This window comes from Myxine glutinosa, chromosome 3, assembly GCF_964187855.1.
Source record: "Myxine glutinosa chromosome 3, kmMyxGlut1.1, whole genome shotgun sequence".
Lineage (NCBI taxonomy): Eukaryota > Metazoa > Chordata > Myxini > Myxiniformes > Myxinidae > Myxine > Myxine glutinosa.
The window spans coordinates 22,850,138-22,877,643 of NC_136263.1; the positions used below are offsets into that span (position 1 = coordinate 22,850,138).

General features: G+C 42.2%; 1 protein-coding gene across 1 annotated transcript in view; it reads right to left on the minus strand.

Moving 5' to 3' along the window:
* Positions 1-27,506, minus strand: part of LOC137423760 (janus kinase and microtubule-interacting protein 3-like) — a 225,009-nt gene that overhangs the window by 79,821 nt on the left and 117,682 nt on the right. The window contains exon 6 of the mRNA XM_068111243.2: positions 8,341-8,460. Within this exon, the coding sequence (XP_067967344.2) occupies positions 8,341-8,460 (120 nt within the window). The remainder of the gene's footprint in view (positions 1-8,340; positions 8,461-27,506) is intronic.

Sequence of the window (27,506 nt, forward strand, 5' to 3'; positions counted from 1 at the left end):
CCAACCCCTGCTCTGCGGTGAAACATGGCCTCTGAAGGTGGTTGCATGACGAGGCTTGAGCACAAAGTCTGTTGATCTCACACCGCAGGCAGGTCAGTGACGTGTTGTTTTTTCAATCACCTCTCCTCTGGTGTTGCTCAGTCTGCTCTTCTCAGCCCTTGGATCTTCCTCAGCTCCTCAAGAGGTTCACGTGCTCGTTCATGAGTAACTCCATCCTGATTGAAGTCCCAAAATCCTGGCTTCATGCACACCTCCGCTCTTTTGCTCCTCATTTTGTTCCATTGTGGACCTCCCTTCCCATGGCTGTCCAATCCCACTCTTCCCTCAAAGTTTCATGTCATCCCCCATCACTACCTGATATATTTTCTAACCCTATTAACCCTATACATAACCCAACCTATTCTCATTCTCGTGATTGTTTCGTCCACCTGCTGTTACACTGTCAGTACATTTCCCTTTTGACCTCTTTCTCCTCGCTCTTCCATGAGCCAATATTTTGTGTACAGAAGGGAAAGGTGGGGGGAGGGGTCAAAAGGTTATTGGTTGAACACATATCCAAAACAGGTTTGTTTTTAAGGTGAAGTCCGGCATCGATTGAAGCCTCCTTGTATTCTGGCTTCGTTGCACAATTCTTTATCGGAATAACAAGAACAGAAGTTAATTTAACAGACAGAAAACAACATTCAATGCCCTATTATTGACGATATTAAAAAACTGAATTTGAATGGGACTAAACAAATAGCAAGAAAAAAACATATCCCGCTGTGTTCCTCTTACGATGAAGCTGAGTCTATGGGCCTAACACTTCACCATTGCCGACAGGTCAGTCATCTCTGTCTTCTTCCGCCTCATTTCTGGTCTTTCACCCTCTGCCCTCTCCATGCTTTGTCCCTCCCAGGTATCTGCAGTACGCACGCGGTCCACCAGCAACACTCTCCTGGTAAAACAGCCAAAATTCAGAGCCACTGCTCACCTGCACTCATTTATTACTCTTCTTCCCCACCTGTGGCACTGCTTTCCACACTCTCTTCAATCTCATTCTTCCCTCCAGGTCTCCAAGACAGCTGTTCACCACCATCTGCTGTTAGCATTTCCCCTTTGTGTTGCTGTTCCCTTTGTTATGTTGTGTCCTGATTAGTTCTGTGTCCTAGCTCTTCCATGAGCCTTGACCATGTATAAAAACAACCAAGAGATGCATGAAAATACCAAACGGGAAGCCAAGAGAAGGACCTGAAAGAAGCAGAGGAAGACCAAAGATTTGATGGAGAGACAAAAGTGAAGGTTCCATGCAATACATTGGCCCCAAATTGCAGAGAATAGTAAAGAGTGGACCATGTTGACAGAGGCCTTTGATGCTCTGCAGTTGACCAAAATAGACTGGTCAAGATGTCAGACATCATTGACAATCTTTGTACATGTTATAAGAGGAGATGGCGGAGTGGAAGAGGAGGAAGGGATATGTGAGGAATGAGCTGGAAGGTGGTGGAGGAAGGTCAACAATTATATCCTTCATCATACATACAGTACTCTATGGCCCATGGAACTGGTGCTACCTTTACTGGAGGAAAAATGGTTTCCGCCAATTGTCAAGGCAATAAAGAGTTAACGTGGTTATATTATGTGGCGTAATGTGACACCATTCAAAGATGGTAATTTTGTTGCAGTCATGGACTTTCCATCTCAAGAAACAGAGTGTGGTAGTGTGTGAATGAAACACATAGTGTCTGGATGTAAGATAAGAATGAGGACTTGTAGTGAGAATTCAGTGAAAAAGTAATAAGAAAAATAGTCCCGTGGAGGACTGACAGTGATTTCCCCTTCGGTTTCTATGATTTTCAAAGAAATTACCTGAATTTGAGGCAAAATCCTCCTTTTCAGCCTCTTATAGGGGGCGGATCTGGATGGGGGAGCAAAACCCCATGATACCTTACTGTCCTGATGTATCGTACCAAATTTGGTCGATATGTTGTTTGTGAGGAAAATATGTTTTCGTGAATATGGGGGATTAGGAGAGGGAACCCATAGCCCCCTTTCCAGGGGAGATCCAGCCATGGGGAGCACAACGTAAAGTTAGGGCACGGTCACGATGCTGCATGGCCAGTTTGGTTTGGATCCGGTTGTCGGTTTCGGAGAAGAAGATGTTTTTGAATGAAATACCAATATTTGGGGCAAAACCCCCCTTTAACTCTCTTTAAATGGATCGATCCGAATGTGGAGCACAACCCCACGAGATCTTCAACAAATTTGGTTCATACCAGTTGGGTAGTTTGTGAGAAGATGTTCAGTCAAATGTTAACGGACGATAGGATGAGTTTAACTTTAACCTCAAAGGTCTGTGTGTGATTCTGAGGATACGCCCATCTCATGGTTTTGGGGTTTCCTGCTGGATTATGGCATAACCCCAAAGTCATGTGCTTCTGAAACAAGGATTTGCACAACACCGCTGATAAATCTCATGGTTGGATTGAAAAACGCTCTGGTGCATTATTCTTCTTCCTTTATCATTATGCCAAGTGGTAATCCAAATGCAATCTGAACACACACTTGGAAACCAGAGTTAGAAGAAAGATGTAGTTTTTGGTTTAATGAGTAAAGCTTCATTGCTTTGCCATCACTGATGTGTGTTCAATTCACCATGGAGGTTCAGCAGGGATTTCTGGAGCCTGTGAGGAAGTGATAACCTGTCCAGGATCATTTCCTTGCATCGTAAACATTCACGACTTGTTGTGAATGCCCTCACGCTCTGCCAAGAGTATGAGCCTCCAGTCCCTCCACCATAAAACAACCATAGATGTGACCATTTTGATGGATACCCTCATCAAATTTTACCTTTTCCTTGATAAATATTCCTGCACCAGCTCACACCATCATACACCTTGTAAATTCACTTATACATTACTGTTCATATGTATGCTTACCTAAAATGAGGGGACTGATGGCATTCTATGCATATATGTTTCACCATACATTGTAGAGCAATATTTTTCCAAGAAGAGAAAGATGACCTGCTGTACTTTTTCCTCATATTCATCTTTTGATCTCAAATCCAAATTCCTAGAGTTGACAGTAATAATACCGAATTTGATTTCACTGTTCCAATACTTATGGAGGGCACTGCATGTAGCTTATTATATATATATATTTAATATACAAGATCGAGGCTCGTGTAAGAGCTAACATTGATCACAAAAAGACAAACTGACACATAAAACATGGGTAAAGGGAGCGGGAGAGAAGATGGAGAGCAGGGACATCAGGAGATCTGTGGGAGGGAGAGGGCTTGGGGGGAGGAGGCATGGGAAGGGGGTGAGAGGGGGAAAGGTAAAAAAAAACACATGGACACTGCTAGGACTTCCAGGAAAGAAGTCGGTATTTCAAAAAAGTGGACATGGGGTGAAATTAGCGGGGGTAGAAAACATCAAGGTTTTGGATGGGGGAAAATAAGAGAGGGTGGTGGGTGAACAGCTGTTTTGAAGACCTGGAGGGAGGAGTGGGATTGAAGAGAGTGGGGGAGTTTGTTCCAGAGGCAACGCCTAAGGTCTGGAATAAAAATTTGTATTGGTGTCAAAGTCAGTAACCAATCGCAAATTAATAGCAGGATGATGAAGAAAGTATGCCTCACTGGGTAGGCAAAACGCTGCTGCGAGGCATAAATTATATTTCCAAAAACCGAAGTGCAGTCTCTCCAAGGCACTTCCAAGACTCCTCCAAAAAGGCCGGTCCGAGCCGGCCTCGCCCCGCTGGAAGTCTCAGTCCCTTTACCTCGGAGGCAGCCTGATTTCCCAACTGCAACACGTACCACTGTACACAGTCTGTAAGCATTAAATGTTTACGACTTCCTATCACTGCATATCGTCTGTTAACGAAAAAAACTACATAGTCTGTGAACTACAAAACACTCTTCAAATCATACCACCATAAACCCAGAAACACCGCAGCCCTATGTAGCTACAGTACCTCCACGTCGACAAAATGGTCTGTTTTCACCACAACTCCAACTCCAGACTCGGTGGTATAGAACATTCGCTCTGGGTCTGAGATGTCATCTCGATTTGAACCCTTGCCAAGTCATACCAATGACTTAAAAACCAGATGGTATTCATAGAATACCTACACTGCGCAGTCATCTTGATGCGAGGCAACTCTTCTGTTTTTGAAGGGTTTTTTCCTTTGATCCAATATGGCTGCCAGACCTCGTGAGCGATTACATCATAAATTTACATTCTCTAATACAATTGTTGTGTAGATCACGCTCAATAAATTTCAAACTGCTACCAAACAACTACCACGTGACCTATGATGTCATAATTATGAATAAAAACTTTTTTTGTCAATCAGACCAACATTTGCCGAGAAAATGAATTTTAAAAATTGCGACAGGCACGTACCACATGTACGTATGCCACATGTATATATGCCACACGTACGTATGCCACATGTATGTATGCCACACGTACGTACGCCACACGTACGTACGCCACACGTACGTACGCCACACATACGTACGCCACACGTACGTACGCCACATGGACGTACGCCACACGTACGTACGCCACATGGACGTACACCACACGTACGCAACCAAATGCCTAACCCTGCTTTTTGCTTCGCAAGTGCAAGGTAAAAATTGAACTGCTGCTTCCTTGCTTGATGCTCCACAATGAAAAAGGATCGAGCATGGACAAAGGAGGGGATCAGGCTTGAAAGCAGATATTTTTAACCTTTTAATAACTAGTACACCCGCAGACTCCGGGAGCGGCAGGAAGGGTCATTCCTCTTTGGAGTATACAGATTACAGTCGATCTATGGTCGGGTCTCAAGAACATTGGGAGTGTGTTCATTTACCAAGTTTCTTGTGACGAGATCGCCAAGTGGTTAAAGCATTTGAGCAAGCCCTCCATTCAAACCCGTTGAGGAACGGCCGTCTTAGCAAGCGCTAGCTAGCTGCTTGGTAAAAGAGCACATCCCGGTCTTCCTCCCTTTGTTTCGTATCAAACAGAAGGAGCGAGTTTCAAAAGTTCGCAACGAAAAATGACACGGTAGAGGCAGAAAGGGCCATGTTATTAACCCAACATTTGTGGGGTATCTTGAGTACCATAGATCTTCGCTCAGTTCTGTAAGTAAACCTTACTTCATGGAAGTCGGGATTCCTCCAAATTTCTTCATTTAGTGTTATAAACAGCATTAGCGACTGTTTAAAAAGCAAATCATACGTGTTTGTGGTGTATAATAGTTTTTCTTCCCGTAGAGGTCGATGCTCACACAGAAACGCCATTATAACTATAAGCTATTTATACACGTTATCACTGCAGGAAAACCGCCTTGGGGAAGTGGGACATTATTAGTACTAGTACCCCACTGCAAAGCCGCAATGAGCCGGCGAAGCCAAAGCCTCTTGCCACTATTTTACCCATCACGATGGCATCAGTAGGTTAGGTAGTTGATAGTAGGTCGGTGTAGGTACCGTACCTGGTAAGACTTGGTAAAAGAGAAGAGCAGACAGTCCTCCCCAATACCTACATACAATAAATGTTACAAGAAGCTTACGGAAGTTACTATACGATGTGCTAGCTTAAGGCCTATTATAAGAAATTTTAACTGGGCTTAACATACGTTTTCACAGTATGTGTGTAGTCTTCTAACTTCAGTCGCTGTCAGGGCTGGTTCTCTCCGGGCACGGCAGCTTCCTCCACCAGGAGAAGTTAGCTTGCAGTAAGATCAGTGCCGACAGATCAGACGATAGCGCCGTTTCAACGGCAATGTCAATGTGTGACTGTCGTTAATCAAACCGAGCTTTCCTTCTTTATGTAAACCACTTATACCATATTTCTGGCCGTGAAAAACTATCCCCTACGGCCACGAGATTTCTAAAAAATAATTCTTCTTCAATTTTAGAATATATGACGCCGTTTTCAGCGTCCGAAACGCGTAGTAAGCTTTTTAAAAATATTTTTCAAATGCTCGAATCTCATTGGTTCCGGTGTTTGGTGATGATTTTCGTTGAAGATAACGAGGTTGGTCTTAACGTATTTTAATTACAAATTAGAGGTGCATTAGATTGTGAATCGAAGAAAGACGGGTGAAACAAACTCCTATTGAACTTTTTCGCAATTGTTTTATGCAAACTTCCGCATCCTGTCGATGGCGGCCTCCATTGCGTGATTTGGATTTAGAAATATTTTTTCAAATGCTCGAATCTCATTGGTTCCGGTGTTTGGTGACGCTTTTCATTGAAGATAACCAGGGCCGTGCGGGCCGAGGTTGGTCTTAAAGTATTTTAATAATAAATTATTGGAGGTGCATAAGATTGTGAATCAAACAAAGACGGGTGAAAGAAACTCCTATTGAACGTTTTTCAATTTGTTATGCATACTTCCGTATCCGCAAGATGGCGGCCTCCATTGAGCTTCGGAATTCTCAAGCCAAGGCATAATGTGGTTTTCGACATAATACGTACGCGTTTATTGACAACACCGGCTAGGCCGGCTATTAATATTGTTTTGTCATAACATTAATAATATGCGATTATCATTAATTTTGTTATTAAAAGTGTCTTTGGAAAAACGCCACGATAAATCTTCTTCTTTGGAAAAACGCCATGATAAAGCTAACTTAATATGGCTAGACACCTCAACACGCAACCCATTGACGGCAATGGTGGGGAAAACCCGCTCGGGGGAGAAAACCCCCTTGGTGATGGGGGCAAATGAATGCACTTCAACCTTCATTATGTAACCCTTGGTCATCCTGTCAAGTTTGGTTGAGATTGGATAAGTAAGGACGGAATGTATCGGCGTCAAAAATTCATCAGACAGACGGAAAGACACAAATGCCGTATTTTAGTATGATGTTTCTGATGTTTTTGCAAAAACAAGCTTTGTATATTTAAGATATATCAACATATTTATATATCTTGAATATATTTATATATATCATTTAAGGAACCTGGCACATGTGGAATATAGACTAACTGGTTGCCAGGCAACGCTAAGACATTCCTTTCTCGGTGGCGCAGATGTATTAGTACTGTGTGGTATATTTTAACACCACGACGACACACAAATGCAGGGAATAATAAAATTGTTTCTCTTGATGTTTTGGATAATTACCCTGGGCATGCAAAGGGAAAGCAGGGTTAGGAAATTGGTTCATGTCTGTCTGTCCATCCGTCTGTCTGTCCATAAATGTCAGTTTATAATCGAGAAACAACTTATTTAGAATTAAATGTTATATTTTGAACATGTACGTAATCTGCCGTTTTACAGTATGTACTTTGTCTCTGAATTCATCCCGATCGTGCATGCGCAGAGAGGAGTGATATAATATTTTTTACTGTCTGTCTGCCTTGCAGTCAAAGAAAAATGAAAATCATTCTTCAGGAAAATCATTTCATCATTCAGGAAACTTCCTGTTTTTAAGGACATCATAAAGGACACATAAAAACAGGAATGAATAACTAATGTAACGTGTTAGATAGGGTGGTGTCATAGACCTTTCATCAATGGCGGTAAAACGGCGGTAAATTCCAGAATTGATTTTTTTATTTATTTCAATTGAATTATAAACTTCAAGATTGTAGAACACAAATCGCCTTCTTGTCATTTCTAAGAACCTCCAGTTTTGCAGTGCTCGGACATGTTAAATAAGGTGGTGTGTAAGATTGTATCAATAGCACTAAACTACTGTAATTTTTTTTATCAATCTTTAAAATCGTTTTTTATTTCAATTGAAGAATATACTTGAACACTGATCAGAATAACGTATTCTATGACCTCGATCGTTGATTTAGGCAATCTGATCTGTATTTATAGGATTTTTGAATGTACGGCCTTGTATCTGACCCATTCAATTTGCCGGGAGAAAACGATCTTTGTATATTTTTGGCTTAATTTCCAGCTTTCTGGGTCATTAGAAAAGATCCTTTTTCATGTATTTCACTTCATTTTACATCCTCATTGGGATTCAATGATGGACATGCAATATTTTAGTGAAGTACAACATGCTGTCATCATCAGCTTGGGCTTCTCCTGGGTGGACTATGTGTCAAAGTTGACCTCCAAACCAGCCACACACTCAGCAACTACCATTGCATCAGGTCCTTCCTTGGTCAATCTGAACTTATTACAGTCTACAATCCTTTTGTCCAGTTAAATAGACCAAAATGATACCGACTGACTTTGTTATTTGGGTGGTAACTAAATGTAATTCCTTATTTGGCCAAACAGAGACCCAATAAAATAACAGTTTAATGAAAAAAGGTGTGCGAGTCCCATCAAGAAAGAGCAACAGAAGGAAGAACGAAAGAGGTGTTGATATCATACGAGAACGACATAACTGTACCAGCTCATTGCGTTCATCAGCGAGCAGTGTGTTACGATCCTCTAGTTTACGCACAACCGCATTCAACTCGCCAATCTTGAGTTGAAAGCGCCGAGCTGCCTTCTCTCCAACCTGCTGCTCCTACAGAGGGATGGGAGTGAAAATAAATGAAAAAGACAATTCTGACATCACGACTGAAATTTTTTGTAGCTTAATAGGTACTATATATATATATATACTAGCTGAGGTACCCGGCTTCGCCCGGGTTGAATAAGAATAATACAAATATATGATGAAAAGAACATGTATATTTTAGAGCAATATCACAGTACATTTCCTACATGACGTTTTTTCAATTTTCAATTTCTCAAAACCTCTGGGTATGCAACATTTCTGGTTTTCTTACTTGGTGCCAAGACATAAAGATTGCTTGGTTTTCCAACCCTCGAGCAGCCCACGTACAGCTGGCCATGGGCAAACACTTGTTCTGTGAAGTTCAGGCCTACAACCTTCATTGATTGCCCCTGCACCAGAAATGTCTTGAAATATTCCTGAAATAAGTTGTTGACCTTTTGGCCTATGTTAACCTCAAAAATAATTGGTGGTTTAATTCAGTGATCTGATGTGCAAATCCTCTTCAAATTTCAAGTCAATTAGATGAAAATTGACGATTTTAGAAATTTGGCCCATATTGATATTTTCACCTTTAGACCTCAAAAATAATTGGTGGTTGAATTAGGTGACCCGATATGCAAATCCTATCCAAATTTCAAGTCAATTGGATGAAAATGTAGGATTTTAAAAACTTCACCTTAAGTTGTTGACCTTTGGCCTATGTTTACTTTTTGGCCTATGCTGACCTCAAAAAGAATTGGTGGTTCAATTTCAGTGACCTGATATGCAAATCCCATTCAAATTTCAAGTGAATCGGATGAAAATTGAGGATTTTAGAAACTAAAAAAAAAAGTGGTTGACCTTAGGCCTACGTTGACCTTTTGGCCTACGCCGATCTCAAAAATAGTTGGTGGTTTAATTCAGAAAGCCGATATGTAAATCCTATTCAAAGTTCAAGTCAATAGGATGAAAATTAAGGATTTTAGAATTGAGGCTGACGACTGTTGAGAAACTCAGTTGGGAGGTTTACTGCCTGATCTGCATGTCACTTTGTCAAGAGAATCATAATTTCTTTCATGACCGGGCAGCGAACGTCATTATGTGCGACATTACGTCACTCCTACGGACGTGAAAACATTTGTTTTCCTTAAAAATATATTTAAAATAAATAAAATAGTACATAAATTAACAATAAAAGATAAAAAACAATTTAAAATACAATAAAAAGCACATTAAAAATATATAAATATGTATGTACAGTATACTGTACATACGCGCAACCGCTGATTCTCATTCAAAACAGAGGCGACGTACAGTATTCCTTTACTGTGTCTGTGTTAGCCATGGGTCCGAAGAAGGATAATGCTAGTGTTTCCAAGCGTAATGTGGTTACGATGGACGATAAGGTAAATCTGATTAAAAGGTATGGAAAAGGTGGAAAAGTGTCGGTGATAGCGCATAGACCTTATCGCGAATCGGAACCGCAATGCGTCATGGGATCGGAAAGGGGCAATAGCGCCGCCACAAACTACGCCATGGAATTGCAGCTGGCGCGGTTTTTTTAAACCATTGATATTAAAATAAAAAGTAGCCTATAACCACCGGAATTTTATGCTGATTCCGAATCTGTGTCTAAAACTTTTCTCCGATCTGTAGTTCTTGAGTTATAAGCGGACATCCAGACAGACACACAGACACTCCTCCTTTATATATAGAGATAACTGTGAGAAATAGTAGAAACTCCACAGTACGAGCAGGGCGTCTCATTTGCATTAAATAAATAATCGGGAAGTTAAATCAGACACGGACGTAGCTTCAGGACGTCGATCTTTAATTTGCCAAGCTTTCGACCAACAAAGGTCTTCTTCTTAGTCGAAAGTTTTAGAACACCTCAATCTTTCCAGTTTTTGTTCAAATTTAAGCAGTTTGATGTCCAGTGAATAACCAGAAATGGTACAAAGGTAAGCAGTAAACTGCTCCAGGTTAAAATAAAAGTTTAGGTCAGCAAAAACGGGAAAATAATGTAAATTGCACAGTTATATTGTAAAAAAAGGCCTTCTTCAGGGAACAAGTAATGGGTTAACAACTTATAGCTGTTCTGCAGAAATGTAAGTAAATTAAGCACTGAAAGTTGATGCAAACAATTCCTACAGGGGTCCCAACCTCTGCTGATTACTTGATTACAATCCCCCTGTCTGTATAAAAGCATACAAGCAAGGCCAAGCGAGCAAGGGTATGTCGGGACCTGGTTCCCGCCATTGACCGAGTGGTTCGCTCCAACCGGAGCTGTTTTCGGATGACGTGCTGATGTCCTTGGACTTCGGCCAGGCTCTGGGCCGACCGGGCCGACGTGCATCAAAGTCCTTTCCAAGGGTGTGGTGCTGACCGGGCCACCGTGATGCTGACCGGGCAAACGTGGTGTGGTGCTGACCGGGACGATGTGGTGTGGTGCTGACCGGGCCGCCGTGGTGTGGTGCTGACCGGGCTGACGTGGTGTGGTGCTGACCGGGCCGACGTGGTGTGGTGCTGACCGGGCCGACGTGGTGTGGTGCTGACCGGGCCGACGTGGTGTGGTGCTGACCGGGCCGACGTGGTGTGGTGCTGACCGGGCCAACGTGGTGTGGTGCTGACCGGGCCGCCGTGGTGTGGTGCTGACCAGGTCGCCGTGGTGTGGTGCTGACCGGGCCGACGTGGTGTGGTGCTGACCGGGCTGACGTGGTGTGGTGCTGACCGGGCTGACGTGGTGTGGTGCTGACCGGGCCGACGTGGTGTGGTGCTGACCGGGCTGACGTGGTGTGGTGCTGACCGGGCCGACGTGGTGTGTTGCTGACCGGGCCGGCGTGGTGTGGTGCTGACCGGGCCGCCGTGGCGTGGTGCTGTCGGGGACCCCGCAGCCGTAGGATGCCCCCCCCCCCCCCCCAGAATTTCCATGTTTTAAACGTTTCCCAGTGTGTACCCCGGATTAGAATAGGTACACTGTATCCCTGCGTGTCGTAACAGACGACTAACAGGGTTGGCGTCAGGAAGGGCATCCGGCCATAAAAACATTGCCTCAAAAAGAGAACCATGACAATTACAACTACATATGGGCAGGGTACAGCCCGAAGTGGAGATCGGTTTCTGAGGTTTGGAACATGGAATGTAGGGACAATGACAGGGAGATCAGGAGAAGTGGTGGAAGTATTGGTCAGAAGAAGAGTGGACATATGTTGTGTGCAAGAGCCGAGATGGAAGGGAAGTGGTGTGAGAATGGTGAAGGGTAGGCAGAGACAGAAATACAAGTTTGTGTGGCAAGGGTGCCTGGAGGGCATGAATGGTGTTGGTGTCCTGTTTTCTGAGGAGTTTGTAGACAGTGTGGGTGAGTGTGACTAGAGTGAGTGATAGGTTGATGATGGTGAAAATGATGATTGGAAAGCTCTTGGTGAACGTCATCTTTTCGTCATCTTTTTTGATTTCCTATGCTCCGCAGGTTGGTCGGAGCGATGAAGAGAAGGACAAGTTCTGGTGTGCGATAGAGAAGCTGATGGAAAACGTGAAAGATGAGGAAGTTGTTGTGGTAGGAGGAGACCTAAATGGACATGTTGGAAGGAGTATGGATGGTTTTGAGGGAGTTCATGGAGCTGATTTGTTGATTTGGAATACTCAGTTCCAGAAAGAGGATAATAAGCTTGTTACATAGACGTCAGGTGGGTCGACGACAACCGTTGACTACCTAATGGTGCGTAGGCGAGATAGGGGGCACCTCCTGAACACAAAGGTGATCCCGGGGGAGGAGGCTGTTTCACAGCACCACTTGGTTGTCTGCGACATAAGGGTGAAAGGTGCGAGGAGAGCTCGGCAGGTGAAGTACCAACCGAGAATGAAGGTGTGGAGGTTGAAAGAGGTGACAGTAAGGGAGGCATTAAAAGAGAGGCTGAGTAGGGTAGAGGATGATGTGGTTGAGCTTGAAAGTTGTTGGATGTCAATGAAAGCTAGTCTGTTGGGAGCCGTTGGTGAGGTATGTGGATGAACAAAAGGACCACCAAGGCACTCGGAAACATGGTGGTGGGATGATGAAGTTGGAAAGAGGATTGACGAGAAGAGGAAGATGTTCAAGGAGTGGCAGAAGGCGAAGGGTACGGGAGCAGAAACAGCAGAGCATGAAAGTTATAAGGCAGCCAAGAAGGCTGCAAACAAAGAGGTAGCAAAGGCGCAGGAGGCATGCAGGAAAATGTTCAGAGAACGCTTGGATTCAGAAGAGGGTCAGAGAGCAGTATTCAGGATTGCAAAGCAGATAGCGAAAGAGAGGTGTGATGTGATGGGGGTGAGTTGCTTGAAGGATGAAGTGGGACAAATCGTTGTAGACCCAGATGGAATTAAAGGAAGATGGAAAAGATATATGGAAATACTGTTGAATACAGAGAATGAATGGGATGGCAACATAGAGAGTAACCCAGTTTTAGGACCGGCAGAGAAGATAACTGAGAAGGAAGTTGAGGAAGCGATAAAAGCAGGCCGCATTCCAGTGGATTGGGAACTGCGTACCCTTGTCCCTCTATACAAGAAAAAAAAACCCTAGAGTGTGGCTCGTACCGAGCGATAAAGTTATTGGAGCATGGAATGAAGGTATTGGAAAGGGTGTTGGAGAGGAGAATAAGGAAGAAAGTGAAGATCGACGAAATGCAGTTTGGATTTATGCCAGGAAGAGGAACGACAGACGCGCTTTTTATTGTGAGGCAGTTGCAGGAGAAGTACATGGAGAAGAGGAAGAAGTTGTTTCTTGGGTTTGTTGATCTGGAGAAAGCATTCCATAGGGTTCCACGCAAAGTATTGACATGGGCAATGAGGAAGTTAGGAGTGGAGGAATGGTTGATCAGAGTAGTGATGGCAATGTACAAAAGAGCACGCACAGCTGTAATGACGAAGGACGGGAACAGCGGTGAGTTTGAGGTGAAGGTGGGAGTGCATCAGGGGTCGGCACTAAGTCCATGACTATTTGTAGCTGTGATGGAGGTGCTGGCTCAGAACGGAAAGGAGGGTTTGCCGTGGGAGTTGTTGTATGCAGATGATCTGGTGTTAATTGCGGAAAGTATGGATGGACTGAAGGAAAAGATGAACAAGTGGAAGGAATGTATGAAGACAAAAGGTCTGAAGGTGAATATCGGAAAGACGAAGGTGATGGCAAGTGGTAAAGCATGGTGATGGCAAGTGGAGAGGTGGAAAGAACTGGGAAGTGGCCCTGTGCTGTGTGCAGGAAGGGTGTCGGAGTGAACTCCATTCAATGTACAATGTGCACTGAGTGGGTTCATCAAAAATGTTGTGGTCTGAGAGGGTCATTCACCAGTGTGGCAGCTACATTCAAATGTAAGGTGTGCACAGAGGGAGCTGCAGATGGAGGAAATGTTGAGTTGCATCTTGGAGATGGCGTGAAGCTGGAAGGTGTGAAAACATTTTGCTACCTCGGAGACATGCTGAATGGAGAAGGTGGATCAGACTCGGCAACGGTTGCTCGAGTGAAATGTGCATGGAAGAAGTTTCGGGAACTGAGTGGCGTGCTTATGAGGAGGGGAGTATCGTTGAAGCTGAAGGGAAGGGTGTATGCTGCATGTGTGAGAAGTGTTATGATTTCTGGGAGCGAGACATGGGTAATGAACATAGAGCAGCAACGAATGTTGGAAAGGGTGGAAATGCGAATGGTTCAATGGATGTGCGGAGTATCGTTGAGAGAGAGGAAGACAAATGATGAATTGCGAAAAATGATGGGAATAGAGCCTGTGATTGATGCTTTGAAGAGGAACAGGTTGAGATGGTTTGGTCATGTGTTGAGGAAGGATGAAAGTGACTGGTTGAGAAGAGTGATGGAAATGAATGTAGAAGGAAGTCGAGGACGGGGAAGACCGAGAAAGACTTGGCTAAAGATGGTGGAAGAAGAAATGCGGGCAAGGGGTTTAACAAGGAGAGATGCAGAAAATAGGGCAAGATGGAGAAGTTTGTCATGGGGACCGCAAGGCTAACCCCCACTCTAGCAGCGAAAATGGCCTTAAAATGCATGTTGTTGTTGTTTGTTGTGTATAAAAGCAGTATTGGAACAGACTGTTATTACACCCTCCAGAGCATTATTTGGACAATATTGCACTGCAGGAAGTAGTACATTGGAAACTGGAGGAAGCTCGGACAGGAAGAGGTCTGGCAGACCCAAAGCCACAACAGAATCAGAAGACAAATTTCTGAGAGTCAACAGCTTGCGTGATAGGCAGCTCACAGGACAACAGCTTCAAGCACAGCTTAACACTGGTCGAAGTAAGCAAGTCTCAGTTTCAACTGTGAAGAGAAGACTTCGAGCTGCAGGTTTGACAGGTCGAGTGGCAGTAATAAGCCATTGCTAAGATGGCAAACCAAGAAAAACAGGCTTGCCTGGGCCATGAAGCACCGCCAGTGGACTACTGAAGACTGGAAGAAGGTCTTATGGACTGATGAATCAAAATTTGAAATCTTTGGTTCATCACACAGGGTTTTTGTATGCCCTCGAGTAGGCGAAAGGATGGTCCCTCAGTGTGTGACACCAACTGTCAAACATGGAGGAGGAAGCGTGATGGTCTGGGGCTCTTTTGCTGGATCCATAGTCGGCGACTTGCACAGAGTGACTGGCACCCTGAACCAAAAGGGCTACCACAGCATTTTGCAGCACCATGCAATATTGCAATACCCTCTGGTATACGCCACTGGTAAACCCTGGTGTTGGGCTAGCGGCTAGGATGTCAGCTTAGGATCCTAGGATCCTGGGTTCGAAACCCGGTCGATCGCTGAATTAACGCCAGGGGGGTTGACTCAGCCTGTCATACCTTCCGAGGTCGGCTAATTGAGTACCAGTTCACTGGTAATTCCCTGCTTGTCGTTAAAGGCGGCAAAAAGGGTTGGCGTCAGGAAGGGCATCCGGCCGTAAAACATTGCTTCAAAAAGGGGACCGAAAAACAACAACTACCACGGTTCCCGAAAAAGGCCAACTCCCGCTTGCGGGGAAAAATGGCCTCTAAAGGTGGTTTTTTTATTATTTATACGCCTAGTTGGTCAGGGGTTCATCCTACAGCAAGATAATGACCCTAAACACACCTCCAGGCTATGTCAAAACTACCTTCGAGGAAAAGAACAAGACGGTAGGCTTCAAATCATGGAATGGCCAGCACAGTCTCCAGACTTAAACCCCATCGAGCCAGTTTGGGATGGACTGGACAGAAGGGTGAAAGCAAAGCAAGTGCAACACATTTGTGGGAACTTCTGCGCAGTGTTGGGAAGAACATCCCGAACAATATTTGATTTCCATTGTAGAAAGAATGCCACGAGTGTGTTCGGCGGTTATATCTGCAAAAGGTGGTGACTTTGCTGAGTCAAAAATTTAAATTAAATTTGGTTAAACAAAATGATTTTATGATTTCTTTTTTTTATCTCCAATTGTTTATTTGTTCTATGCTTAATTTCAGAGTACATTGAGACATTAAACTACGTAAATTTCAATAAAAACTGGAAAAATTGAGGTGTTCTAAAACTTTTGACCGGTAGTGTATGTATATATATATATATATGTATACTCTTACCGTTCCTTTCTTACCGTTACTAAAATGTACAAGAATTTGTATTGTACATTTGTAAATTCCACTGTACAAGAATATATATATATATATATATATATATATATATATATGTATATACATATATACAGTCCATTCAGAAAATATTCAGACTCCTTCACTTTTTTCACATTTTGTTATGTTGCTGCCTTATGCTGAAATCGTTTAAATTCATTTTTTCCCTCATCAATCTACACTCCTTACCCCATAATGACAACGAGAAAACAGGATTTTAGAAAGTTTTGCAAATTTATAAAAAATAAAAAACTGAAATATCACATTGACATAAGTATTCATACCCTTTGCTATGACACTTGAAATTTAGCTCAGGTGCCCCCATTTCTCTTGATCATCTTTGAGATGTTTCTACACCTTGATTGGAGTCCACCTGTGGTAAATTCAATTGATTGGACATAATTTGGAAAGGCACACACCTGTCTATATAAGGTCTCACAGCTGACAATGCATATCAGAGCAAAAACCAAGCCATGAGGTCGAAGGAACTGCCTGCAGAGCTCAGAGACAGCATTGTGTCGAGGCACAGATTTGGGGAAGCCTACAAAAAAAAATTCTGCTGCATTGAAGGTTCCCAAGAGCACAGTGGCCTCCATAATTCTTAAATGGAAGAAGTTTGGAACAACCAGGACTCTTCCTAGAGCTGGCCGCCCAGCCAAACTGAGCAATCGGGGGAGAAGGGCCTTGGCAAGAGAGGTGACCAAGACCCCGGTGGTCACTCTGGCTGAGCTCCAGAGATCCTGTGTGGAGATGGGAGAAACTTCCAGAAGGACAACCATCACTGCAAAACACTCCACCGATCTGGGCTTTGTGGCAGAGTGGCCAGACCAAAGCCAAACAGTTCAATATTGGTTTCATCAGACCATAGAATCTTGTTTCTCAGTCTGAGAGTCCTTTAGGTGCTTTTTTGCAAACTCCAAGCGGGCTTTCATGTGTCTTTCACTGAGGAGAGGCTTCCGTCTGGCCACTCTGCCATTAAGCCCAGATTGGTGTAGTATTGTATTGGGGTATTGAGTGTAGATTGATGAGGGAAAAAATGAATTTAAACGATTTCAGCATAAGGCTGCAACATAACAAAATGTGAAAAAAGTGAAGGGGTCTGAATACTTTCTGAATGCACTATATATATATACTGTATATATATATATATATATATATATATATATATATATATATATATATATATATATATATATATATATATATATGCATTTTGCAAACTCTCTTTTTATTGCATACCGATAATAAAATTGGAAACGAACAAAGACAAGTAAATGACAAAACATGTTTTCAGGCTACACACTTATTTTTTTAAAGTTTTAAACCAACTTTTTTGAAATTAAATTTTGATATATGAAAATGTACCAGAAAAGAGGACAGTGGGCCAAATTTCAGCTCTCTAGGATGTATGGAACCTAGAAAACGAACGGCTCAAAGATTTGAAACGGCACAAACAAACAAAGTTCAGATGAAGTTAAATAAAAGTGTGTAAAAATGCATTTCTGCAATGTTACCTGTAGGCCTACCACATCCGAGCTTGGCCTGTTTCAGGAAAACATCTTGTACCAATTGCAGTCATGTGACAATGTAAAATATATTACGTACGTAATCAACATCATTCACAAATGTAACGTAAGATATCAACTGAAACAGCAGATATTTGGGTTCAACGGTTTTCCTTCAGCAGGAAACATTATTATCGACTAAAACAAGAACTCAAGTTTCATGTAAACATCTTCAACGAGCCATGAGTTTGTATCGAAAATACATTGTAAAGATGTATTATTAATTGGGTGCAAAATGTACAAGAATTTGTATTCCTGTGCACAGATATATAAGGAAAGGAAATGGCCTATTGGTAAAGGTGTTGGGGTACCATAAAATGGGGGGGAATAGGGACAGCAAGGTGAATAGGGACACAAACTGAAAAAAAGTTCGGAAACTTTTTTCGCTGAAAATTGATAACCATAGTGATTTGTTGATATTTGGGTTGAAAGTGTTCTCTTGTTTAAAAAAAAAAAAAAGCAACTTATAGTCCCCATTAACCCCATATATGGGTTAAATAGGAATAAATAGGATTTTTATGGCTGTCCCTATTCACCCCGTTTTACGCGTGAATAGGGACAGCCACTAATACAAAAAAAATAAAAATCAAGAAACAATCCTGAGTTTCCAACTTATTGCTAAATTGATAGCTCCGATGGATGCACATAATATGCACCCATAATATAAACCACGGTGCCAATGAAAAAAAATATGGGATAAAAAGTTTTTCCAAACTGTCCCAATTACTTGATTATAATTTTTTTTACAAAACATACAATAAAGGGAGCGTGAGACAAGATGGGGAGAGAGAGGGAAGCACACAACTATATAATGATCTTCAACCTTAAATAATTTACTTCCATGGAGAATAAAGTAACATGCAAAAGGAGAAGCATCACTTCTTCAACACTTTCAGCACAAAAAACTTTCAATTTGTAATACAATTGACTTGTAAAAAGAGTGAAAATGCCAGAGGCCAAAAAAGAGTAGATCAATATGTTGGTGAAAAGGGCCAAACCCTGTTGTTTTTACAGTAATTTGTAATGCAAGCAACTGGAGAAGCACGAAAAAATCAGGTCTGATACAGAAGATTATTCCATCTAATATGAGCAGCAGTGAACAGTGAACACTAAAATGAAAAATGGAATGTGAATGGCCATTTCTGATAATTTGCTTGAAGATGCCCCAAATATTATACGTATCAAGATTAAATGGGCAAATCAGCTCATTCGCAGTCTGTGCAAAACACAGAACCCACTCACTACCAACACTGCTAACCGCACCAGTCAACATACATGACGTTGGAAGCCATTTTTGACAAGATCATCAACACACCTACTAGGGAGAGGAACCAATCCACGTATGTGTTTCTGGCTCCTTTACCAAGTGGTTAGGTTGACAATCCTGCCAAAAAATGCTTCTAAAGTCACTAAGTCTGAATGATGCTGCAGTTAGCAATGTAGCAACTGATACGGGCTAGAACAGTGGCCTAGAGGTATGCACAGTCATACAGCTGTCTAGCCTAGGTTTGACTCTCAGCCCAGCTATAAACTGTCAACCTAGTACCTCGCACGTACTAGCTCGCAGGTGAAAGAAGGCCGCATTCCAGTGGATTGGGAACTGAGTACCCTCGTCCCTCTATACAAGGGGAAAGGTGACCCTCTGGACTGTGGCTCGTATCGAGCGACAAAGTTATTGGAGCATGGAATTGCATGGAATTGTATGGGAAAGGGTGTTGGAGAGGAGGATAAGGAAGAAAGTGAAGAATGACGAAATGCAGTTTGGATTTATGCCAGGAAGAGGAACGACAGACGCGCTTTTTATTGTGAGGCAGTTGCAGGAGAAGTACATGGAGAAGAGGAAGAAGTTGTTTCTTGGGTTTGTTGATCTGGAGAAAGCATTCAATAGGGTTCCACGTGAAGTAGTGACATGGGCATTGAGGAAGTTAGGAGTGGAGGATTGGTTGATCAGAGTAGTGATGGCAATGTACAAAAGAGCGCGCACAGCTGTAAGGACGAAGGACGGGAACATAGTAAGGGAAACATATGAAAATCTGTTAACTAAATTGTTACCAAAAAATTTCTTCACCAATATGTTTGTAAAGGTGTGTAATAACATGTGTTAAAATGTTGAAGGTCAACTCCTGTGGGAAACCCAGAAAAAAAGCTGTTGAATTCGGGTACCGAAAAATTATTTTCGAGAATTTTTATTTTTTTAAATCGGCCCTTAAGTAACTTATGAGGGGTCAAATAAGGGTTTTTCATGATTGAGTTGATTGTTAACATTTATATTTCACCACAGACACTCCTTTGTGGAAAAATAATTTCTAAATATATCTCATTTTCTACTTTGCAGGACATGGAGTCTAGCAATATGGATGAAGACGTTACTCCACCTGTGCTCAATTGCTTCATCTGTGCACGCTCGGATACACCAGCTGAAAGGCTCATACAGGCAACTCCAAAGGGATACTCAACTTTATTGAAACAAGCAGAAACTGTCGAAAATGTTACTGTTGTGGAACGTACGAAGGAGGCTCAAAAGGAAGGAAAACTGAGGTACCACCAGAAGTGTAAAAATGATCTGTACAACAACTTTGTTGCAACCACCAAGAAGTCAGCTCAAGCATCAAAGGCAGAGAAAGAGTCATCAAAGTTGAAGAGAAGACGCACTACTTGTGAGTTCAGTTCATCAACTGGCTGCAGTTCTAGAAGATCACAGTCAGTTGACCTCCTGTATAAGGATGTATGCATTCTTTGCAACCAACCAGCCCAGCTCTACAAAAATAATCCAGCACAAGCTAGAAAGAAATACAGCGTGCCAGATAATTTGACTGCAGATACACTGAAGGCAAGCTTGCTGAAGACAGCACGGAGTCGCGGGGATGACTGGGGCACTGAAGTCACTGGACGCCTGGAAGGGATCAACGACTTGGTAGCAGAAGAAACACTGTACCATTTGCGATGCAAACTTATGTTTGCGAGAGGTGACAGTTTGTCCAAGACTGATGAGGAAGGAAAAAGGAAGAGAGGACAGAGGAGTATTGATGAGGAGCGAGAGGCAGTTTTTATTGAATTCTGCGAATGGTTAGACTCAGAATTAGAGCATGGGGTAATGAACATGGACCAAGTCCATGAAAAGCTGCAGGAGTTTGATCAGTCACCAGAGAAGAGCCTTTCTTATTCAAAGCATTGGCTAAAGATAAAACTTCTAGAGAAATACAAAGACACCTTGTATTTCACAACACAGGAAAGAAGGGCAGATGTACTCTGTCTCAAAGATGGCACCGACAATATTCTGCGAGTGCATCATGCTAATCTTGACCATGGAGATGAGAAGACTCAGATCATAAAGACGGCACTCAAGTTCATATCCAATGATATTGCCTTGATTGATTTAGGTCCAAAGTCATACCCCACCACACACAGTATGACTGACATCGATAGTCAGCTGACACTTGTTCCTGCAAGCCTTCAGATGTTCTTGAGACCGATTGTCAAGACAGACGAAAGAGTTGCCGTTTGGGGGCAGAATTTTATTAAGGCCTGTCGACCTCGGTCTGGAGTATTGCCACACCAAATGGGGCTTGCCATACAACTTGATCATAGATTTGGGTCAAAATGGATGCTCAACAAGTTCCACCGGCTGGGATACACTGAGTCTTACACAGAGACACAAAACTACAAATACTGCTTCCTTAATAGTAGGAGTGGAGATGATGTTCCAGATACTTCTGACACTCTTGACACCATTGTGGAGGAAACCGATGAACAGATCAATGATGAGGTTGCGGTTGATGCTGCGCTTGAGGATCAATCAGTGATGACAGCCAAAGTGCCAGCCAGTGAAAGTGAATTGTCAAGTAATGATCAGGTGGTCTTTATGGAGGTTGGGGAAACAAACCGGCGATGCAGCTGCAAGAAGAATGGGGTCACGTGCATCTCGGCCTGTGGAGTCTGTAATGGCATTACATGCAGAAACTGCAGTCATGATGTTGTTGAGTCTGAAGAAGACATAGACAATGACTGTTGAAACTTCTGACATTGTGAATGAGAAATAACTCTTGAGTATTATATATGTATGTGAAATAAAAGCTACTTTGTGTGTAAATGTAAAAGTGAAAATATAAATGCTAACAATCAACTCAGAATCATGAAAAACCCTTATTTGACCCCTCATAAGTTACTTAAGGGCCGATTAAAAAAAATAAAAATTCTCGAAAATAATTTTTCGGTACCCGAATTCAACAGCTTTTTTTCTGGGTTTCCCACGGGAGTTGAACTTCAACATTTTAACACATGTTATTACACACCTTTACAAACATATTGGTGAAGAAATTTTTTGGTAACAATTTAGTTAACAGATTTGTGAAATATCTCATAAAATGCCTTTACTAACAGTGGTGAGTTTGAGGTGAAAGTGGGAGTGCATCAGGGGTCGGTACTAAGTCCACTACTATTTGTAGCTGTGATGGAGGTGCTGCCTCGGAACGTAAAGGAGGGTTTACTGTGGGAGTTGTTGTATGCAGATGATCTGGGGTTGATTGCAGAAAGTATGGATGGACTGAAGGAAAAGATGAACAAGTGGAAGGAATGTATGGAGACAAAAGGACTGAAGGTGAATATCGGAAAAACGAAGGTGATGGCAAGTGGTAAAGCATGTGGTGAGGTGGAAAGAACTGGGAAGTGGCCGTGTGCTGTGTGCAGGAAGGGTGTCGGAGTGAATTCCATTCAATGTACAATGTGCACTGAGTGCGTTCATCAAAAATGTAGTGGTTTGAGAGGGTCATTAACCAGTGTGGTAGCTACATTCAAGTGTAAGGTGTGCACAGAGGGAGCTGCAGATGGAGAAAATGTTGAGTTGGATCTTGGAGACGGCATGAAGCTGGAAGGTGTGAAAACATTTTGTTACCGAGGTGACATGCTGAATGGAGAAGGTGGATCAGACTCAGCAACGGTTGCTAGATTGAGATGTGCATGGAAGAAGTTTCGGGAACTGAGTGGCATGCTGTCAAGGAGGGGAGTGTCGTTGAAGCTGAAGGGAAAGGTGTACGCTGCATGTGTGAGAAGTGTTAAGATTTATGGGAGCGAGACATGGGTAATGAACATAGAGCAGCATCGAAGGCTGGAAAGGGTGGAAATGCGAATGGTTCGGTGGATGTGTGGAGTATCGTTGAGAGAGAGGAAGACAAATGATGAATTGCAAAAGATGATGGGAATAGAGCCTGTGATGGATGCTGTGAAGAGAAACAGGTTGAGATGGTTTGGTCATGTATTGAGGAAGGATGAAAGTGACTGTTTGAGAAGAGTGATGGAAATGAATGGAGAAGGAAGTAGAGGACGGGGAAGACCGAGAAAGACTTGGCTAAAGATGGTCGAAGAAGAAATGCGGGCAAGGGGGTTAACAAGGAGAGATGCAGAAAATAGGGCAAAATGGAGAAGATTGTCATGGGGACCGCAAGGCTAACCCCTGCTCTTGCAGGGAAAATGGCCGTAAAATGCCTGTTGTTGTGGGTTGTTGTCTAGTACCTCGCAGGCATCAACTCAATGTGTGTGAAGAGTTGGTGAACTATCACCGATGCCATGGCCAAATTCCTGCTCTAACTCATGCTAGGAGAGGGATGGCAAACTGCACAGCATGACCCCAGGCCAAGAAACTGCTTTGGCAGAACCAACACCTTGTAACGCAGAGTATGGTACATGGGATCGGATTGGAGTTTTCATTCCAGCTGCAACTGAAAGTTTTTTTTGAACTGGCTATGCATACCTAAACAAGAGAGATGTGTGGCAGACACCCCTTGTTGACCAGGACCTTTGTAGCAAGTGCAGGCATGGCACAGGAGTTCATGGTCACCATTCCAGTTAAGAGGTATGAGAGGTGTATATACATTGCCTTCAGAAAGTATTCATGCCCCTTGATTCTTTTCACATTTTGTTGTTTTACAGCATGAACTTAAAATGGATTAAATTGAGATTTGTTTGTCATTGATCTGCACATAATACCCAATAATGTCAAAGTGGAATGTTATTTTTAGAAATTTTTACAAAGTAATTAAAAATGAAATACAGAAATATCTAATTCATACAAGTTTTCAAACCCCTGAGTCAATACTTCATAGAAGCACCGTTGGCAGCGATTACAGCTTTGAGTTTTCTTGGGTATGTATGTATCAGCTTTGCATATCTGGATTTGGGGAGTTTCTCCTATTCTTCCTTGCTGAATTGCTCAAGCTCTGTCAACTTGAATGGGTAGCTTTGGTGAACAGCAATCCTCAAGTCTTTCCACAGATTCTCAATGGGATTCAAGTCTGGGCTTTGGCTCGGCCAATCAAGGACTTTCATGTTTGTGTTCTGAAGCCATTCCAGCATTGCTTTGGCTGTATGGTTGGGCTCATTGTCCTGTTGGAACATAAATATTCGCCTCGGTCTAAGGTCTTTTGCACTCTGAAGTAACTTCTCCTGAAGGATTTACCTGGATTTGACTCCATTCATTGTTCCCTCTATCAAACAAGTCTCCCAGTCCCTACTGCTGAAATGCATCCCCATAGTATAATGCTGCCACGGCCTTGCTTCACGGTAGGGATGGTGGTCGATGGGTGATGAGCTGTGCTCAGTTTCTGCCAGATGTAGCACTTTGCATTCAGGCCAAAGAGTTAAATTTTCGTCTCATCAGACGACAGAATATTTTACCTCATGCTCTCATAGTTTAACCTGTACCTGTTTGCAAACTCCAGGCATGCTGCCATGTGCCTTTTGCTCAGGAGTGGCTTCCGTTTGGCCACTCTACCATTAAACCTAGATTTGTGAAGTGCTGCAGAGACTATTGGCTTTCCGGCAGGTTTTTCATCTCTGCCAAGGAACTCTGTACTTATGTCAAAGTGGTCATTGGGTTCTTTTTCACGTCCCTGACCAATGTCCGTCTTGCCCGGTTGCTCAGTTTGGTCGGACGTCCAGCTCTAGGAAGAGTCTGAGTTGTTCCATATTCTTTCGATTTCCTAATGATGGAGCTCACTATGCTCTTGAGAACTTTCAACACTCTATAATTTTTTTTTACACCCTTCCCCAGATCAAAACCTCCTCATAATTCTATCTCCGAGTTCTATGGGCAGTTCCTTAGACTTCATAGTAGAGTTTCTGCTCAGACATGCACTGTCAACTGTGGGACCTTGTATAGAAAGGTGTGTTTCTTTATTAATCATGTCCAATTAATTGAATAGGCCACATGGGAACTCCAATCAGGTTGTAGGGACATCTCAAGGATGACCAAAGGATGTTCGATGAACCTGAGCTCTATTTGGAGTGTCATAGCAAAGCGGTTGAATACTTATTGACTCAGGACATTTCAGCTTTTCATTTTTAGTTAATTTGTAAAATATTCTATAAAAAACATTCCACTTTGACATTATGGGGTATTTGAGAGGGTCATTGTGTATGATTAGATTAGTGACAAAAAAAAACTCAATTAAAACCATTTTAAATTCAGGCTGCAGCACAACAAAATGTGAAAAACGTCAAGGGGTGTGAATACTTTCTGAAAGCACTGTATATTGATTGTCCAAATACCCAACAAAGAAAAATCACATAATCAGGATGCATGCGTTTTGCCAGGCTTTATGATACAAAGTGGGCTATTTTAAAACAAATACATAAAGAAACTGCACAACTAAAGGTAGGTGCATACTTAGCCATGCAGCAGATTCATGCAGGTGCAAGTTTGCCAGGTAAGACATGTGCAGTGAATGCAAGTCAAAGAGAAAGTGACACTTTGCTGTACAGAATGAGCATTTACAAAATCAAGGTGATCACAATTAAAGCACTGGCAAACAGAAAGGTCGGTTAATACATTTAATCTGAAATCAAATGGGTAACATATGGAATGTAGTTTGATTTTAAAAAATCTATTTCTTACATCTCTTATTTAAATAATCATAATAATAGTGATCGTATGAAAGCACAAGCATTTTATTTTTAAAAAACTACCCTCCTTAATGTGCATAGTTCCACAAAAATACTTGTGGTTAATCAGAAGAATATTGGTTAGTGGCTTATATTTAAATAAAATTACTTCCTTATTGAAAGCGAGACCTTAAGATAAGTTTGCCCACACACACACACACGTCTAACCACGCCCAGTGCCAAAGGCAAGGTGAAGACAAAAACTACATTATGTCTCACCATATGCATATTGCAGTGAAGTGATGCCGTCTGTTTGTTTGTCTGTCTGTCTGTCTGTCTGTCTGTCTGTTTGTTTGTCTGTCAATCAATCACCTACAGGTCACAATTTCAAACCGATCTTTACGAAACTTCACCGAATGGTAAAGTTGGTCAAAAGGGAGAAGCCTATTGATTTTGAGGTCAAGGGTCAACATAGGCCAAAGGTGAACAACAATGTCAGATTTCGAAAATCCTCAATTTTCATCCAATTGACTTGCAATTTGAAAAGGATTTTCACATCAGGTCACTGAATTCAATTTGTTTTATGGATTTCGCAACTATCGTGCTAAGCACGACATCTTTGTTGTTACCCTGCACTCGCGAAGCGAAAGGCAGGGTGAAACATTCGGGTCCGTCCGTACGTCGTACGTACGTACATGCGTGTCTACATTTTAAAAATTCATTTTCTCGGCAACCGTTGGTCCGATTGACATGAAATTTTCAGCATAGGAGGGATTGCTCCTGTAGAATATTTTTGTGAATATTATGACGTCACAGGTCACGTGGTATGGGCGCCATCTTTGAAAAAAACAAAAAACTTTGCACCTCTATATTTCAAAAACCGCTGCACAGAAATAATTGAGACAGGTATCATTGCAAAGAACTCTCCATGCGGAATAACATATGTGAATGATGACGTCATAGGTGCCGCCGTTATGACATCATAATTCGACAAGTAAAAAACTTTATCCGATCAGGATGAAATTTATTGAGCATATTCTCGGTACAAATTGATGCATAAATAAAATTATAATGACGTCGTAGGTCACGTGGTTCGGACGCCATATTGTTTTGGGTGAAAAACCACTGAAATCCAATTTTCTCCTAAATGACTGAACATATTGAGGCCAACTTTGCAGGCAGAATCGCATACCCATGACGAATAAAAAAAGTCAGTGAGAATGACGTCATGCATCACATGGTTTTGGAGTTATGACGTTTTTAAGCATAAACTTTTAAAACCTAGCTCCTCCCTCATTTTTGATCCTATCGAGGGGAAACCTCGCATATGTGTTCAACATAAGTCTACTAAAATGACCTTTTGGAATTTCCGATAGGTGACGTGGTTTGGCAGATATAAATAATTAAACGAAAATATTTAAAAATTTATAACTCTTGCACCGCTTAATTGATCGACGTGAAACTTTACATTATAGTAGAGGCAATGAAGTGTAACAAGTGTGCGAAATCTCAAAATGATTGGATGTACGGTCTGGAAGCTAGAATTTGTTATTGCATGAAGAAGAAGTCTTCTAGAGTGGGCATGGAATTAATTATCACACTGCACATGACGAGCAGGCATAGTATGGAGTGACCTCACGGGGTCATTTTGACCTCAAATAAAATTCTGATTTCAGATTTGTCAATCGCTGAGGTATATTAACACACGACCAAAACAGATTTGGCGAAATTCCGACGATTTTTGATGAAAATATAACATTTGTGTCTGCATTTCAGCAAAGTAAAGTGTGTGCTGTGTCAGCATTTCAAAAATTGAAACGTGGCTCATTGTAAATAACTCCATATGGGGAAAAGGTGTTGTTAATGATGACGTCATTGGTGCCATAATTATGACGTCATAATTCGACAGGGACAACGCTTAGTCTGATCAGTTTGAAATTTATTGAGCATGATCTATGCAACAATTATTTAGAGAATATAAATTTATGATGTCATCGCTCACGCAGTCTGGCAG